At 36.2% G+C, this 16929-nt stretch overlaps 1 protein-coding gene and 1 long non-coding RNA gene across 2 annotated transcripts in view; one reads left to right on the forward strand and one right to left on the reverse strand.

Annotated features, from left to right (window-relative positions):
* SCFD1 (sec1 family domain containing 1) overlaps window positions 1-16929 on the forward strand; it is a 110298-nt gene that overhangs the window by 92945 nt on the left and 424 nt on the right. The window contains 4 exon segments of the mRNA XM_027520639.1: window positions 2812-2864; window positions 5159-5192; window positions 5803-5868; window positions 13227-13295. Of these exon segments, the coding sequence (XP_027376440.1) occupies window positions 2812-2864; window positions 5159-5192; window positions 5803-5868; window positions 13227-13295 (222 nt within the window).
* LOC113879368 lies at window positions 7577-8018 on the reverse strand. Its single transcript, XR_003507301.1, has 3 exons — window positions 7927-8018; window positions 7772-7835; window positions 7577-7666 (listed from the first exon to the last, which is right to left on the reverse strand). It is a non-coding gene; the product is annotated as an uncharacterized LOC113879368 (long non-coding RNA).

Consider the following 16929-nt stretch of genomic DNA (forward strand, 5'->3'; position numbering starts at 1 on the left):
ATATGAAAAGTACCAGACCAGTTTAATTTTATGAAATTAAATTAGGATAGGATTGCATAGTAAAAAATTTAAGAGCATGTGTTCAGATGGCACCAAATTCTTTTGGCCTAAAAAGTAAATTGAAATTGTTTGATGAAGAGATAAATGAGTAAATATTGTTAGCATTTACTTAAAAAATGGGTTTTTGAGCTGTTTATAATTCAAGAAAGGAATGTAAAAATCATCACAATCTGTTTCATAAACCAGCCCACCATGTTACTGTGGCAACTGGAAAGAGAGTGGTTGTCTGGAATAGATCAGAACCCTGGTTTGGGTTGATCTGGGTCACTGTAGACTTGGCATCAAGACTTAGCATACCAGGCTGAGAAGCAGAGTAAGAACAGAATCTGCAGATAAATATGTCATTATTTCATATTTGTTATAACATGATTATAATAACATTAAAGAAAATAACAAAAACAAATTTTAAAATCTGTCCATGTGAAAACAAAGATACAGTGGTACAGAAAAAAAGTCCAGTAAAGGGCAGTTGCAGTTATGAAAGGAAAGAGAAAATTGTCTATAATGATAAGCTAAAAAGGAGTGGATTTTTCTAGAATCAATACAGAGAACATAGTAGACAATGTAATAACAATAGACTTTGTTATTACTGTACCCTAGAGTATATGAATAAATGAAGAGTACAGAATATATGAAGGAATGCTTCTTGAAAAGCCTTAGCGAAGTATGCATTTATGATTAATGCATTTGTGATTGTCTTTAGAGAATACTACTTTATAATAGGCAGTAGGTTTCTGGAAGATGTTATCCCAAACGATTATAAAGATTAAAAATATAAATAAATGCAAAAATTTAGATGCCAAATCCATATTTCTGCCATATGGATGGCTATTATGGGTCTTATTCACATGTGTCTCCAACTTCTATAAATTCATTTATCAGTTCTAGTGACTTTGACTTTATAACTGAAGGCACATTACCACAGGCAGATATTTTTTAATTAATTAGAAAAAGTAAAATTTTTCTACTTTAAAAGCGTTTTTTCACCCATCTGTTAAGTGGGACAGATGCCTGCACTCTCTCTTATCCCCGTCTTGTTCCCATATTGAAAAATGATTTGGAGGCATTGAAGACATTAACAATGTGTACAAAGTTAGACCTGACTAATAATCTTGAATATATTGTATCTCAAAAGCTTTAAAAATGCTGTAACCTAATTCTAGGTGCATTGTTATCACTCAGTTTACTAAGTGATCTGTGATTTGTCTTGATTGAATAAAATAAAAGGGGTTAGGCAAGATACTAGATAGGTTTCATCTACCCTTGTACACCTGGGTAGTAGTGGTTTCCTGGAACAAAGTGTTGAAGGATTATGGCATTGCATTTGGTTTTGGGCTTCCCTGGTGGCTCCGATGGTAAAGCATCTGCCTACAATGCGGGAGACCCGGGTATGATGCCTGGGTTGGGAAGCTCCCCTGGAGAAGGAAATGGCAACCCACTCCAGTACTCTTGCCTGGAAAATTCTATGGACGGAGGAGCCTGGTAGGCTACAGTCCATGGGGTCACAAAGAGTCGGACACAACTGAGCGACTTCACTTTTGGTTCAGGGAGAGTTCTGCGATTGTTAGCACTGGCCAGCACTGAGTGCAGGACTAGATAATGATAATGCAGAGTTGGTCACTGATCACCTTTGGGTAGGGTCATCCAGAAAAGAATCAAAAAACATCGCAGAAAAGAGTAAGTTCCTTTGGGTGTTTGTGCTTTGGAGGGAGAAGGAGATAGATATTAGGAAGTAATGACATTATATGCAGTAAAGCAGTACTTTCTAAATCTTTAATATCAAGAAGCTTGTCGATTATGTAGTATGGAGGCCAGCAACCCCTTATCCACAAGTTCTGAAATCCAAAAAGATTTTGTATAATTCATTTGGCAAAACCTAACCTTAACTCATATTGAGGTTCTTTATAGTTTATCATACTTTATGTTAATATTCATTTGTTTAGCTGCAGAAATATTACCATGTTAGATGATGGGGTGCTGCCCACTGGGAATACTACATTATATAGAGTTGCTATGTATGATATTATCTATCTACAGTTTTTTAAATTCAAAGTTGCAAAATATATCTAACTCCAGAGGTTTCAATTATAAAAGATTTGAACCTGTATTAGGTATTCTGCACAATCAATAAAATCATGGACATATAATAATGTAATAAAATTCTAAAAGCAAAAATACTTAAGTGCATTAGCTTATAATAGGCTTATAGGTATATTTATTTTTCTCAATTATTAAGTATAGTTCCCTGTGCTATACAATAGTTTCTTATTGGTTAATTTATATATAGTAGTGTGTATATGTTAATCCTAAACTACTAATTTATCTGCGCCCCGCCCCGGTTATAACCATAGTTTGTTTTCTACATAAAAACAGGTATACACTTGAGAAGCAGCATGCATAGTGGTTAAGTGCCGGGGCATTGAAACTAGACTGCCCAGGTTCAGATCTGGAGTTTCCACACTTGTCATAAGACTTAGGAAAGTTAGATAACCTCTCTGTATCCCAGTTTTCCCATCTGAAAAACATGGATAACAACAAGTACCTCAGAGATGACACGGGATTATGTAATTTCATCTGAGACACTTAGAATGATGTTTAATGCACAGTAAGTGTTGATGATGGCTGTTTATTCTACCAGCTTAATATTCATTAGTAGATTCATCAAGTAATCTTAAAATACTCTAAGCAAAACTTGAACTTTCTAAAGAGAAATTCCATAGTTGTGGTAAAGTTCTCTATTTTCTTAAATAGGAAACTGATGACTATAGGTATTTTGATCCCAAAATGCTACGGGGCAATGACAGGTAAGCAGCTCTTGCATAATTTGTTGTATGTTTCCTCATTCCCACCAGATATGGAAATAACGTTTACTGATTTTTTTGTTATAAATCAGTAATTGCTTATTATTAAAAATTCAAACTGTATAGAAAACTGGTAAGTAAATAACATATAGAATCTCTTTACCCAGAGGTAATCACTGGTAATTATACTTAACCCTTTGATGCTTTTCCTTCCAAGTATATATACAGAAAAAAAGTACATTAGATGCTTGTTGTTTTTAATGAAATGATGAGGGTATTACAATCTTATGTGTAGAAAAGGAGAATTTGGATATTTTGGACCAAATGAAAAAGAGGAAGGCTTTATGTTGGATACCAGTTGGTTTTTTATTGAACTCATCCATACAATCTGTGCCCCTGGGGACCATTGCTGTGAATCCTTCTTTTTGGCAGTGAAACATTCTGCAAATAATTTCTGTATTTTTTGACAAACATGGTGTGGTAAGATACTATCTTTATTATAGGTATATTTTTAGAAATTTAATTCTGGTGGTATGATAGTAGTGTATAAAATACAGAAAAAAGGATAAAATTATAGAACAAACCTTCTTGGAGGAATGGTCTTTAGCAGCAAAACTTGGGTGAAGCTTCTTTATTGCCTATACCTCATGTTTGGGATCTTTCAAACTTTGATTTATCCCAAGCTTTCAAATCTTTGTAGATAGTCAGATCGGATAATCTGGTCACTAAAAAATTGATTATTAGATTACTTTGGAAACATAAAGGTTATTCTCTTTTCTGAACTTACCAGAAATAATACCAGAGTTGCAAAAGAAGCTGCTGCTAGCAGCTGCAGCTGGTAAGAAAGAATTTGACAAAAGAATAAATTATAGAAGGAAGAGGATGAGGAGCGACACTCAGGGGCTATGGGGCTTCTTTGGTGGGTGATTAAAATGTTCTAAAATTAGACAGTGGTAATGGTTGTACAACTCGCAATACACTAAAAGACCAACCACTAATTGTACACTTTTAAATGGTGGGTTTACAACACGTTTGATGTCCTCAAGCTTACAATTTTTTCCTTCCTTATATTTCTATCAGTAGATATATTTTGCTTCTTAGAAACTTCTGAGAAATTCTTTCAATTTTCCCTATATCTAGTTTATTCATGATAATAAGAAGGAATATTAGGAGTGTTGATAAGACAGAGAAGCACAGAGTTTCATTTTTAATAGGCTCAGCTTTCTCCTGAGCTGTCTCATCACAAGTAGATCTCGGTTTTTAACAACTGGTAGTGCAGTGCTCTTTGAAGTCTCGCCTCTCCTCATGTCTGCTCTTAGAGGAACTTCAAGCACTCTAGAAGGAAGTTAAACACTGTGAGGCATTAGGCAGCTCCTGGCCCCTTTTCTGGAATTTTCACCCAGGTCACAGAAATGGGGAAAATATGGAACTGTGGAATCAGTCACCGAATCATTGAGCGGTTATAATAGCTCTTTCCCCTTGGTTGAGATTTTCAAAAATGGCTTGTGAGGAAAACCTAAGTTATCTTTGTTCGTATAGCCTATTTTAGCACTCAAAACAAATATATATTTGACTCACAAAAGCTTTGCAAATTGTCTTTATTAAAAAGAGCTCTTAGACACCAAGTATTTTTGAAGTAAATAAATATGTAATTAATATATAAAGAGGTTACAGAAAAATACAGATCCCTTCTTTCATCCCCCTTTTCCTTCCTAAATTGTTATCCTTGCCATACATGTGTTTGCATAGTTTTTCCACAAATGTAGATACCCACAAACTATAATCTGTCCAGTATGGTAAAACTTGCACATAATTTACCACTAAAGTGGGCTTCCTTGGTAGCTCAAAGAGTCTGCCTGCAGTGCAGGAGACCCCAGTTCAATTCCTGGGTCTGAAAGATCTTCTGGAGAAGGGATAGGCTACCCACTCCAGCATAGTCCTTGGGGTCGCAAAGAGTCGGACATAACTGAGCGACTTTCACTCATCACTAAAGCATGTATTTTATCAATTTACCTTACACCCAGATCTCCACTCGTTGTGGGAACTAATGCTCCATCTTTCCTATTCCCTCTCAGTCTTGTGGAATTTGAAAGTCAACAGGTTGCCTCATTCCCTTTTAGACACTGAGACATGTACCTCATTTAGCTTGTTCTCTGAATCCCACTTAAGAAGAATTATAAATACACAGATAATAGGGCATGTGTGTGTGTATATATATATTTTCCATGCCTTTTTATCCTTAAGAAAAGCTTTGGGTGAAATTTTCAGTATGGGTTTTTTATTGTTTGTTCTTACAGCTCAGTTCCAAGAAACAAAAATCCATTCCAAGAGGTAAGTTCATATAAAAATTCTCTGTCCCTAAAATGGAAGGATGAAAAGGTGACCCAGCAGTCTTGAAGGATATCTTTGTCCTATGGCTTTATGATGATTACTGTTTGGCAGTCTTGATCAATCTGATCCTGTGTACTGAAGATTCATTATAAATAACAATAAAGTCAAAGATGACTTTTAGAAAAAGCCCTATGGATTTATTTGGTATTGTTTAATTGAAAGATGAGGTTTATTTTCCTCATAATTGTTTCTGAAAAATCTCCACTTTAATACCCAATAGACATTAGAAATTTATAGACTTTAAAAAATAAATTTCTCTATCATTGAAGGAGCATCAGGCACTTAGGAAGGTTAAAAAAAAAAAAACTAACTAGCAAAATTTGTTCAGAGAAGGCAATGGCAACCCAGTCCAGTGTTCTTGCCTGGAGAATCCCAGGGACGGGTGGGCTGCCGTCTGTGGGGTCGCACAGAGTCGGACACGACTGAAGCGACTTAGCAGCAGCAGCAAAAGTTGTGGAATAGGCTCCACACTAAAAGCCATGTTGCTTGAGAGCTAAAATACTGTTCCGTTTCTTTTAACTTACCTATTTTCTTCTACTTGCATTTTTAGGCAATTGTTTTTGTGGTGGGAGGAGGCAACTACATTGAATATCAAAATCTGGTTGACTACATAAAGGTACATTTGATGTTCATATTCTTTTATTATTTGAGGTTTCACAGTTGTTCCGTGTCTTTAACATATTAGCAGTCTCTGATGGCTTTCCTGATTCTTAAATAATCCCTTTTCTAGAGGTAGTTTAAAAATCTGGCAGATAAGAAAACAATGAATATATGAGCATTTTTCCATGTCACATTCATTTTTGGCCTAAAATTTTACTTGATCTGGAAAATAACATATCTTCTTGATGTAATGTACTATGCAGCTATCTTAATTTGACTTTAAATGTTTAAAGTCTCCCTGGGTGAAATGATGTACTGAACTCCATTTACCTAAATTAAGCACTTTTCTCTCATCTTATTGACCTAAGTCAGCAACATACTTCAAACAAACTTGGAACGTCTGCTTTTTCAGCAAATAGGCACTTCAGAGGTAGCACTTTAGAAGTGGTGTGCTATTCAGAGCTAACAGCAGCAGTGACAGACAACTAAGCAAAAGAATATGAAGGGAAAGGTGTAACTTGGAGAGCAAAAACGCCATTTAAAATGCAGAGGCGACAGAACTAGTGATTGTTAGTGACATTTTATAACCTTCATTTATTCACTTAATGATTATTCCTTGTGGTCCTATATTATGTAAAACATCAATAAATACTGAAATTTTCGTACAGCAGGAGAAAAAAATACATAGGTGGATGTCACAGAGCTTCAGAATCATCAGGCACCTCCAGGGGTCCTACCTCAGTCGCAGAGAACATGCTTCAGAATGTGGACCACCACTCAGATCTGTGTACAATACCTTGGTTTCAGGGAAGCATCCGTCTTACACAGAGATGTCTTTTATACCCTTCTCTGTTCATATAGCCAGAATCGGGCTCCATGACCAGGCTCAAAGGCAAAAAGCAAGGGAACGTAACAGAAACCAGGTGTAAAACCCATGAATCTGTAAAAGTTCTGTGAACAGTGCTGACAAGCTAGTGGTGCCGGTTGTCCCCTGGTCTGTCTGTGACCCTGGGGCAGACTATGTTAATCTGTTTCATTTAGATTTGGCCATGGGTCAGCAACATGATTGGTTCCAGGTATGTACCTAAGGGTAAACACAGGGTTGCAACAGACCAGCTGAAATTAATCCTGTACTTAAATCCCATCCTTGGGTAACTTTTCTTAATTACACCTATCAGCATTCCTTCTGCATTTTTTTTTTTTTTAACACATTACAGACCAGAAAAACAGGGATAAAAACAAAAAAATAATAATCATTTGTGTAGTGTAGTGACTGAAATGCAGGTGTAACTTTAAAGAAACTTTGCAGTTTACCAGATAGTCCAGTGTAAACTTGTTTTTAATCATGCATAAACCTCGTAACTTACCCCTCACTACCACAGAAATTTTAATTTTTGTGAAATGTATTAATAAATTGAATAAATGTGACAATTAATTGTTAACTAAGTTTAGTTCTTTCCCCAATCAGTCACCTCCACCAGAACTTCAGGGTTATCAGTGGTAGATATGTAAGCCCACCAAGTTATCCTTTACTTGGTTTCAGTTTACAAAATGTTTTGTTTTAACTTGTTAATGCCTTTCACTCACCAAAACATGGTGTACAGATAGTAGGGCACATGACACTTGACCCATCAGCCATGTAACAGGTGTTTTATGTCTCTATATCAGGTATATTCTTAACAGATGATCACTTGGGTTCATATTTACACAGTGGTCTTTGGCTCTTGTGTTGAACAGATTCTTCTGTACACATCTGAGCAGCAACAATATCCTAATTTTGCCTCCCAGAAGGGGTCCTCCAGAATATATAAAACCTGTAAAATGAGAATATGTAAAACAAAAGGAAGTATTAGAATTATTCTGGGTAACATCATCGAGATATAGCACATAAGTCTAGATTAAATCTTTCATAAACCTACCAGAATCCATTTTGGGCCTTCAGCTTCAAATAAAGGAGGCTGTTTCTGCAGGTGTTGTGGGCATCTGTAAATATAGCTAAGAGTATCATTCTCTTGCTCCCAACCTTTTGCAGGGTACCATGATAATGTTAGCTTTTTTTATTATTAATACTTACCTATTGGCTCCATTTCTGAGGATCAAAACTTCTCCATCTTTCCATGTGTCCGTAATTCTTACCCAGAATTTGGCCCCTGGTTTAGGAGACCATCAGCTTCAGCACGACTCCAATCCACAGTGGCAGCGGTATGACTGCTGCACTTCCCGTTCTTCATTCCCAGTCACAGGGAGTAGGTGGCTGAGTGAGAGTTTATAAGACTCTGTTATCCACTGGTTAGTACAAATGCAGAAACCATTAATCCCAGTTTACACACAGGTGAAAAGAAGAAACTGTCCAAACAGATTCAGAGGAATTGTCTTGTCTTCATTTCATTTTTGGGTTGTTCATTGCAATTATATAGAAATCTGATTAGTTTTTGTATATTGATCTTATGTCCTGCAACCCTATTAAACTCATTTATTATTTCTGATAGTTTTTTAATGGATTTTTAAGATTTTCTATAAACAATATCATGTTATCTGTGAATAAGTATCTTCCTTATCCTTTCGGGATGTGTTTTCTTTTTTCTTGCCTACCCACCCTGGCTAGAGCCTCCAATAACAATAGAAGAGTCCAGAGCAGACTTTTTTATCTTCTTCCTGATTTTAGGGGGCAAAGCATCCTGCCTTTCACTGTTAAATTTAAGGTTTCCAATGGGTTTTTAATAGAGCCATTAATGTTTAGTAGCTACTAAGCCATATAATCTAATTATCATGAGAATTTTTGTTTTTTAATCCCATTTGGTCTTACTGTTTCCTTTGTTCTGCATAATGTTCATTTTTCTATCATTTCAGCCCCATTTAGGGGAAACTGAGCACTCTAGTAGGTCTGTGACCGCCTGCCTGCCTCATGCCTATGTAATACAGCCTCGTAGTATGAAACAAAACTTATGCCTATGGCTCTGAAAGACTTGTAATTGAGAATTACCTAATATGGCACTTGATTTATACCCATTCACAAAATGAGCAAGTACCATTTTTGTTGGGAAGGCAAAGAAAATACTATAAGAATTCTAGCTGATTTATTTGGTAATAATGTTAGTCTGACTTATAATGTAACTGCTATTTGGTATAACATTGATGTATTTGATAAAATTAATTGGATTGATTTTAACAAGATGTTTGATAATACTGATATCAGTGACCAGTTGTTCTTTTGTTGGAAGGTGATTGGCTAGGGAATAAGCTAGATTTAGTTAATAATTAATTGTTGCATTGAATCAAGGTATTGGTACATTCAAAAAGTTCAGTTTTTAATGGAAAGAAGAAATATCAAATTTGTACATAGTTTTAATAAGTTTTACACTGAAATATTACTAAACTGCAGTGTTAATTATAACTATACCTCACTAGATGACACAGAAGATTAGAGTTTTGTGTTTATCTTTGTTTTTATATTCTGTAAATGCTATAAAGGATGAAAAATGGTGACAAATAATTACAATTAAGAAAGCTTGATCAAGGATGGAGAGAGAATATACTTACATAAGCACAAGATTAATCTCAGCTAGTTAATGATACCCTGGTGCTGATGTTTGGCCAACCCTGAATGAAATGTTTTAACTAGTGTTTAAAATAGGCATGTGCTAGGGTCCAAGATAGACCAGGGGGCAACTTCTACTAGTTTGTCAGTGTTCTTTAATGGAAAACATAGATTGATGATTTCACTTGGTTGCTATCATGTTTTCTTGTTTCTGCTGTGTGACCAGAGAGGAATATAAGATCCCTCCTTGGGCAGGACTGGCGCTCCCCTGAGACCAGGGTATCCTGGTGGTTCACAATTGAAAATGAAATGTGTCTAATGTTTCCTTATGTACTCCTGCCCTCATGTGAGCATAGCCTCAAGAATCCCAGTTATATGGCCCTATTTAATGGCTGGCTACACATACCATCTCATTTTGAAGAAAAGGTGAGATGTGACTTTTGCTTTGCTTGTTCTCTCAGCGATGTTTACTCAGTTCAATATATCCCAAAGAAATGTCCTTCTCTTGTATTGCAAAGCCGTAATTCTTTTGGTTCCTTGATTAACCACATTTGGTTTGTACATTACAAAATAAAACTTACAAATTTGCCTTCAAGTTCACAATACATATAAGAATTTCAGCATTAAGAACTTACCAAAATTCTCTAGTCAAAGAGTTTTGACTGCATGTTACTGGGTGCCAACATTCTGTCAAGATTAAGGATGAAATTCATAGTTACAGAATGGAATAGGGTATCAGATCAGAAAGCTCAGCTCAGCTCAGTTCAGTCGTGTCCAACTCTTTGCGACCCCATGAATCGCAGCACGCCAGGCCTCCCTGTCCATCACCAGCTCCCAGAGTTCACTCAGACTCACGTCCATTGAGTCAGTGATGCCATCCAGCCATCTCATCCTCTGTCATCCCCTTCTCCTCCTGCCCCCAATCCCTCCCAGCATCAGAGTCTTTTCCAATGAGTCAACTCTTCGCATGAGGTGGCCAAAGTACTAGACTTTCAGCTTTAGCATCATTCCTTCCAAAGAAATCCGAGGGCTGATCTCCTTCAGAATGGACTGGTTGGATCTCCTTGCAGTCCAAGGGACTCTCAAGAGTCTTCTCCAACACCACAGTTCAAAAGCATCAAATCTTTGGCACTCAGCCTTCTTCACAGTCCAACTCTCACATCCATACATGACCACAGGAAAAACCATAGCCTTGACTAGATGGACCTTTGTTGGCAAAGTAATGTCTCTGCTTTTGAATATGCTATCTAGGTTGGTCATAACTTTCCTTCCAAGGAGTAAGCGTCTTTTAATTTCATGGCTGCAGTCACCATCTTCAGTGATTTTGGAGCCCAGAAAGATAAAGTCTGACACTGTTTCCTCATCTGTTTCCCATGAAGTGATGGGACCAGATGCCATGATCTTCGTTTTCTGAATGTTGAGCTTTAAGCCAACTTTCTCACTCTCCACTTTCACTTTCATCAAGAGGCTTTTGAGTTCCTCTTCACTTTCTGCCATAAGGGTGGTGTCATCTGCATATCTGAGATTATTGATATTTCTCCCAGCAATCTTGATTCCAGCCTGTGTTTCTTCCAGTCCAGCATTTCTCATGATGTACTCTGCATATAAGTTAAATAAACAGGGTGACAATATACAGCCTTAACGAACTCCTTTTCCTATTTGGAACCAGTCTGTTGTTCCATGTCCAGTTCTAACCGTTGCTTCCTGACCTGCATACAAATTTCTCAAGAGGCAGATAGGGTGGTCTGGTATTCATATCTCTTTAAGAATTTTCCACAGTTCATTGTGATCCACACAGTCAAAGGCTTTGGCAGAGTCAATAAAGCAGAAATAGATGCTTTTCTGGAACTCTCTTGCTTTTTCCATGATCCAGTGGATGTTGGCAATTTGATCTCTGGTTCCTCTGCCTTTTCTAAAACCAGCTTGAACATCAGGAAGTTCACAGTTCACATATTGCTGAAGCCTGGCTTGGAGAATTTTGAGCATTACTTTACTAGCATGTGAGATGAGTGTAATTGTGCGATAGTTTGAGCATTCTTTGGCATTGCCTTTCTTTGGGATTGGAATGAAAACTGCCCTTTTCCAGTCCTGTGGCCACTGCTGAGTTTTCCAAATTTGCTGGCATATTGAGTGTAGCACTTTCACAGCATCATCTTTAGGATTTGGAATAGCTCAACTGGAATTCCATCACCTCCACTAGCTTTGTTCGTAGTGATGCTTTCTAAGGCCCTCTTGACTTCACATTCCAGGATGTCTGGCTCTAGGTCAGTGATCACACCATCGTGATTATCTGGGTCGTGAAGATCTTTTTTGTACAGTTCTTCTATGTATTCTTGCCATCTCTTCTTAATATCTTCTGCTTCTGTTAGGTCCATACCATTTCTGTCCTTTATCGAGCCCATCTTTGCATGAAATGTTCCCTTGGTATCTCTCATTTTCTTGAAGAGATCTCTAGTCTTTCCCATTCTGTTGTTTTCCTCTATTTCTTTGCATTGATCGCTGAGGAAGGCTTTCTTATCTCTTCTTGCTATTCTTTAGAACTCTGCATTCAGATGTTTATATCTTTCCTTTTCTCCTTTGCTTTTTGCTTCTCTTCTTTTCACAGCTGTTTGTAAGGCCTCCCCAGACAGCCATTTTGCTTTTTTGTGTTTCTTTTCCATGGGGATGGTCTTGATCCCTGTCTCCTGTACAATGTCACGAACCTCAGTCCATAGTTCATCAGGCACTCTATCAGATCTAGGCCCTTAAATCTATTTCTCACTTCCACTGTATAATCATAAGGGATTTGATTTAGGTCATACCTCAATGGTCTAGTGGTTTTCCCTACTTTCTTCAATTTAAGTCTGAATTTGGCAATAAGGAGTTCATGGTCTGAGCCACAGTCAGCTCCTGGTCTTGTTTTTGCTGACTGTATAGAGCTTCTCCATCTTTGGCTGCAAAGAATATAATCAGTCTGATTTCGGTGTTGACCATCTGGTGATGTCCATGTGTAGAGTCTTCTCTTGTGTTGTTGGAAGAGGGTGTTTGCTATGACCAGTGCATTTTCTTATTAGTCTTTGCCCTGCTTCATTCCGTATTCCAAGGCCAAATTTGCCTGTTACTCCAGGTGTTTCTTGACTTCCTACTTTTGCATTCCAGTCCCCTATAATGAAAAGGACATCTTTTTTGGGTGTTAATTCTAAAAGGTCTTGTAGGTCTTCATAGAACTGTTCAACTTCAGCTTCTTCAGCATTACTGGTTGGGGCATAGACTTGGATTACTATGATATTGAATGGTTTGCCTTGGAAACGGACAGAGATCATTCTGTCGTTTTTGAGACTGCATCCAAATACTGCATTTCGGACTCTCTTGTTGACCATGATGGCCACTCCATTTCTTCTGAGGAATAGGGTATATTAACATATAAATACTGTATGATCACAGATGAGTCTTAAATGACAATCCATGCTGCTCACACCATATTCTACTTTCAATGTAACAAAACTGTAAATGTTTTCTTCAAGTAGTTACAGTCCTACATAGAATGTTGGCTGAAGATTTTATAATTATTGCTCCCATGAAATGGGTCACTCATCATGTTCCTTCTCTTTTCAGTGTAAATGGCACTAGAAATGTGCCTAACACATTTTGAATGGAAAAAATGTGCCCATTTCACTACTTGACTCCATGTAATTTTAGGATAGATAGGTGTACACTAAAATCCAGTACTCACCCTAAAGGGAAATAAAACCTTTAAGAATAACAAAAAGTCTTGTTATGTTTAACCCCTCTTCTTAGGAATATTGAAAATGTTACTTATTATTTGTATGTGAGTTCTGTGTTTGATTCTTTTACAGGGGAAACAAGGCAAGCATATTTTATATGGTTGCAGTGAACTTTTTAATGCTACACAGTTCATAAAACAGGTAAAGTGTACTTTTTAGTTTGTTTCTTTAACATACCTTAAGTTGCTGTTGATATTTTTCAAACGAGAGCAAGATAATCCTATTCATCTGAGCCAGCTGAAACAAAAAGCCACAGAACTAGAAGAATGTAAGGTTTTGCCATGGACAACTCTAAAGGAAACTCTTGTGTGTAATGTTATTTCCATTATCCCAAATCTATGAAAAGGTAAATTTAATTCTGAAAACTTTTAATTGGAGTAGTGTCCTTGCTTAGGCAAAATTCAGTCCAGCATTTCCTTGACATACTGTCCATATTTCTGACTTTGCCAGTCATATCACAAATTGGACTGAGAAATTGTTTCTTGGGGGATTGATACAACAGAATGTCATTCACCTTGAAAGTCAATGATGGCAGTTGCTGAGGCGTAGAAAGTCTTTACATTCTTTGACTATTGTTCCCAATATTAACTTCAGCTTTTTAAAGCTTAAACTGCCTCAGAGGCTTAGTAGGCTGACCAATAATATTTACTCACCTTTGCCTTGGCTATCATAAAAATCATAACTGTACCCTCTGCTCGTTTTTAGCACCTTTTCCCAGCACAACTTTCTTACCCACTATCATATGGTTCTTTTATTCTTAACCTTAATGCAGTAGCCCACTGGTATTATGAGAATTTCAGACATACAGGAAAACTGGAGAGAATTTACAGTGAATACATTTACATTCCCCACTAACATTTTATTGCATTTGCTTTATAAGCACCTGTCCATCTTTCCATTCTGTTCATTACTCCAGCTTAATTTCAGAGTAAATTACAGATATCAGTACACTTCCCCCTTAATACATCAGTGCCAATATCATTCACTAGATTTCATTATTTGTTTAGTTGTTGTGTTACTCTCTGGAAGTAAAATTTACAGCAGTGAAATACACATATCTTGAGTGTTCATTCCTGCCTCTGTCAGAGGTATTGTTCACCTGAGTAACCCAAACCATAGCAAGGCACAGAAGTTCACACAGAGTTCCATTATGGCCTTTGCCAGTCAGTCCTTGCTTTTAGTCAAAACTTGCTCCCAAAACATTGTCTTGATGTCTTCCCACCATAAATTAGTCTTAAATATTCTAGAACATCATAAATGGAACTTTTCTTGGTTAACTAGAAGATTCTGAATTTTGTTAATCTTTTCAATGAACTAGATGGTGTTAATGCTAATTTTCTCTATTAGTTTTCTATTCATCGGTTTCTACTTTTTATTGGATTACTTTGGGTTTACCTTGTTCTTTTACTATCTGATATTGGATAATTATTAAATCATTAACTTTAGTTTTTCATTTCTAAAATAAGCTTTGACAGCCATAAAGTTTAAAGTCTTCCCAAACACTGCTTTAGACACATTCCACAAATGTTGATATATTTGTATTATCATTTGAAATATTTTTAATTTACCTGGTGGTTTATTCTTTAGCCCTTGTAGAGAGATCTATTGTTGTTTGAAGTATTTGTGGTTTTTCTAGATAACTTATTGATTTCTAATTTAACTCCCTGGTTGTCATAGAACATTTTACATGTAAGGTAATTGTTTGAAAATTTAAATTCCTTTTATAAACCAACATATAGTCTATCTTGCTAGGCACTCCATATGAAGAACTTGAAGGAAGAGCTGTAAATATTAATTTGGTCAAAGTAGTTGATAGCATTAGTTAGATCTTCTATATCGATTTTTTTTCTGTCTAGTTCTATCAGGTATTAAAAATCTCCGTCTGTGATTGTGGAATTGTCTGTTCCTTTAGTTCTGTCAATGTTTGCTTTTAAGTTCTGTTATTAGGTACATACAGAGTTTTGATTGTTGTATATTCTGATGAGTGGGCTCTTATCATTATGCCCACATTCTACATATCTAGTAATGCTCTTTGTCTTGAAATCTACTTTATCTGATAATAAAGCTACTCTAGTCTTCTTATACTTACTGTTTGCGTCTTATAACTTTTCCATCTGTTTACTTTCAACTTGTCTGTGAATTTAAAGCATATATCTTATATATCAAGCATATTATACTTAAAGCCTATATCTTGTGTGTGTGTGTATATATATATATATCTCTCTCAAGATCCAACTATATACTGTATCTTAGAATATTGTTGGATCTTATGGGTTTTTTTTTAAACCCACAATGAACAGCCAGCCATTCTGACAGTCTCTCTTAATTGGAGTGCATTGGTCTTTAACATCTATGTAATTATTACTGTGATTGGATTTAGGCCTACCATTTTACTGTTTTCTCTGTTTCTCCTTTCTTTGTAAGACTTGAACACTTTTTAGAATTCCACTTTAATTCATTTCTGCATTATTAACTTAGGGTTGCTCTAGAAATCACATTATATATACCTTTAACTGTTAATAAACCAGTTATTATGGCACTTGTATTAAATGTGGAAGCCTTCAACCATAAATATCAACATTTATGCTGCAATTGTCATATTTTACATACATCATTAATTTTACAAAATAGTGGACAGTGTTTTTTGTGCTTTAAACAGTCATGTGTAGAATAAAGACATAAATCATTTGCATTTATATGGATATGAATTCTAGTGCTCTTTATCCCCACTTACAGATTTTAATTTCTGTCTGTTGACTGAAAAACTTTCTAGCAATCATTGTAGCTCGGGTATGCTGGCAATGAGTTCTCTTAATTTCACATATATATATACACACACACACACAATAATTGGTTTTCAATAATTTAATTACAGTGTATCTGTTTCCATTTTTATGCTGAGATTTCCTTTTTTCTGTCATTGTGAGCCTATTTTTCACTATTTCTTTGAGGATATTGTCCTAGCTGCTTTTAAAATCTGGCTATTAATTACCACACATGGATCAACTCACTATTGATCTCCATTGTCTTCCCCGCTAGAGACTGGGTCCCTGGTTTCCTGTGTCTTTGTATTTACTAATTTTATACTGTATCCTTTACATTGTTATATTTTCAAAACTGAATTGTTTCTCTAGAGTGTTGGTCAGACTCAATGTTCTCTCTTCGGCAACAGCTCAAATCTCAAGTCTCTCTCATTCATCAGTGGTTCAGGGTTTTACCACAGATTTAGGAAGAGTCTATATACAGACTTAGGGCTCCCTCACTTTCCAGTAGCGTTGCCCCCAAACCCTTTCGTCTGATTTTTCAAGCCAGAAAGACTATGTTTTCTATCCATTTTAGCAGCTAGTATAGTACCAACTGTGGCCTGCCTTCAGGCTAAGAGCCAGAGAACTCAGCCTGTGTTATTCCTTCCTTCCAAATGTTGATTCTGTGCCAAAACTCACCTTCTTTCCGTCATTCCCCATTGCCTATAGGAAGTTGGTTTTGTTTAAAATTTATAATTTCTCTCTCTTAGAGACTTGGTCCAATAGGAGTTTACCCAGCCTTCCAGAATTGAAATCCTTTTCCCTTCCTTTTAATGATCTTTAGAAATATGTTAAATATATTTCTAATTTCTTTTACAAACCTTAAAATATATAGAAAAGTGAATTGTCATCATTGAAGTCACACGTTTTTCTTTACATTTTCATGCTGAGTTAATATTTTTTAATTCTGTTTTTGTTTTCTATTACTTGAATTTGCTCCTATGTAATGTTGACACATCTTTTCACCATAA

The sequence above is a fragment of the Bos indicus x Bos taurus genome, chromosome 21 (assembly GCF_003369695.1).
Source record: "Bos indicus x Bos taurus breed Angus x Brahman F1 hybrid chromosome 21, Bos_hybrid_MaternalHap_v2.0, whole genome shotgun sequence".
Classification (NCBI taxonomy): domain Eukaryota; kingdom Metazoa; phylum Chordata; class Mammalia; order Artiodactyla; family Bovidae; genus Bos; species Bos indicus x Bos taurus.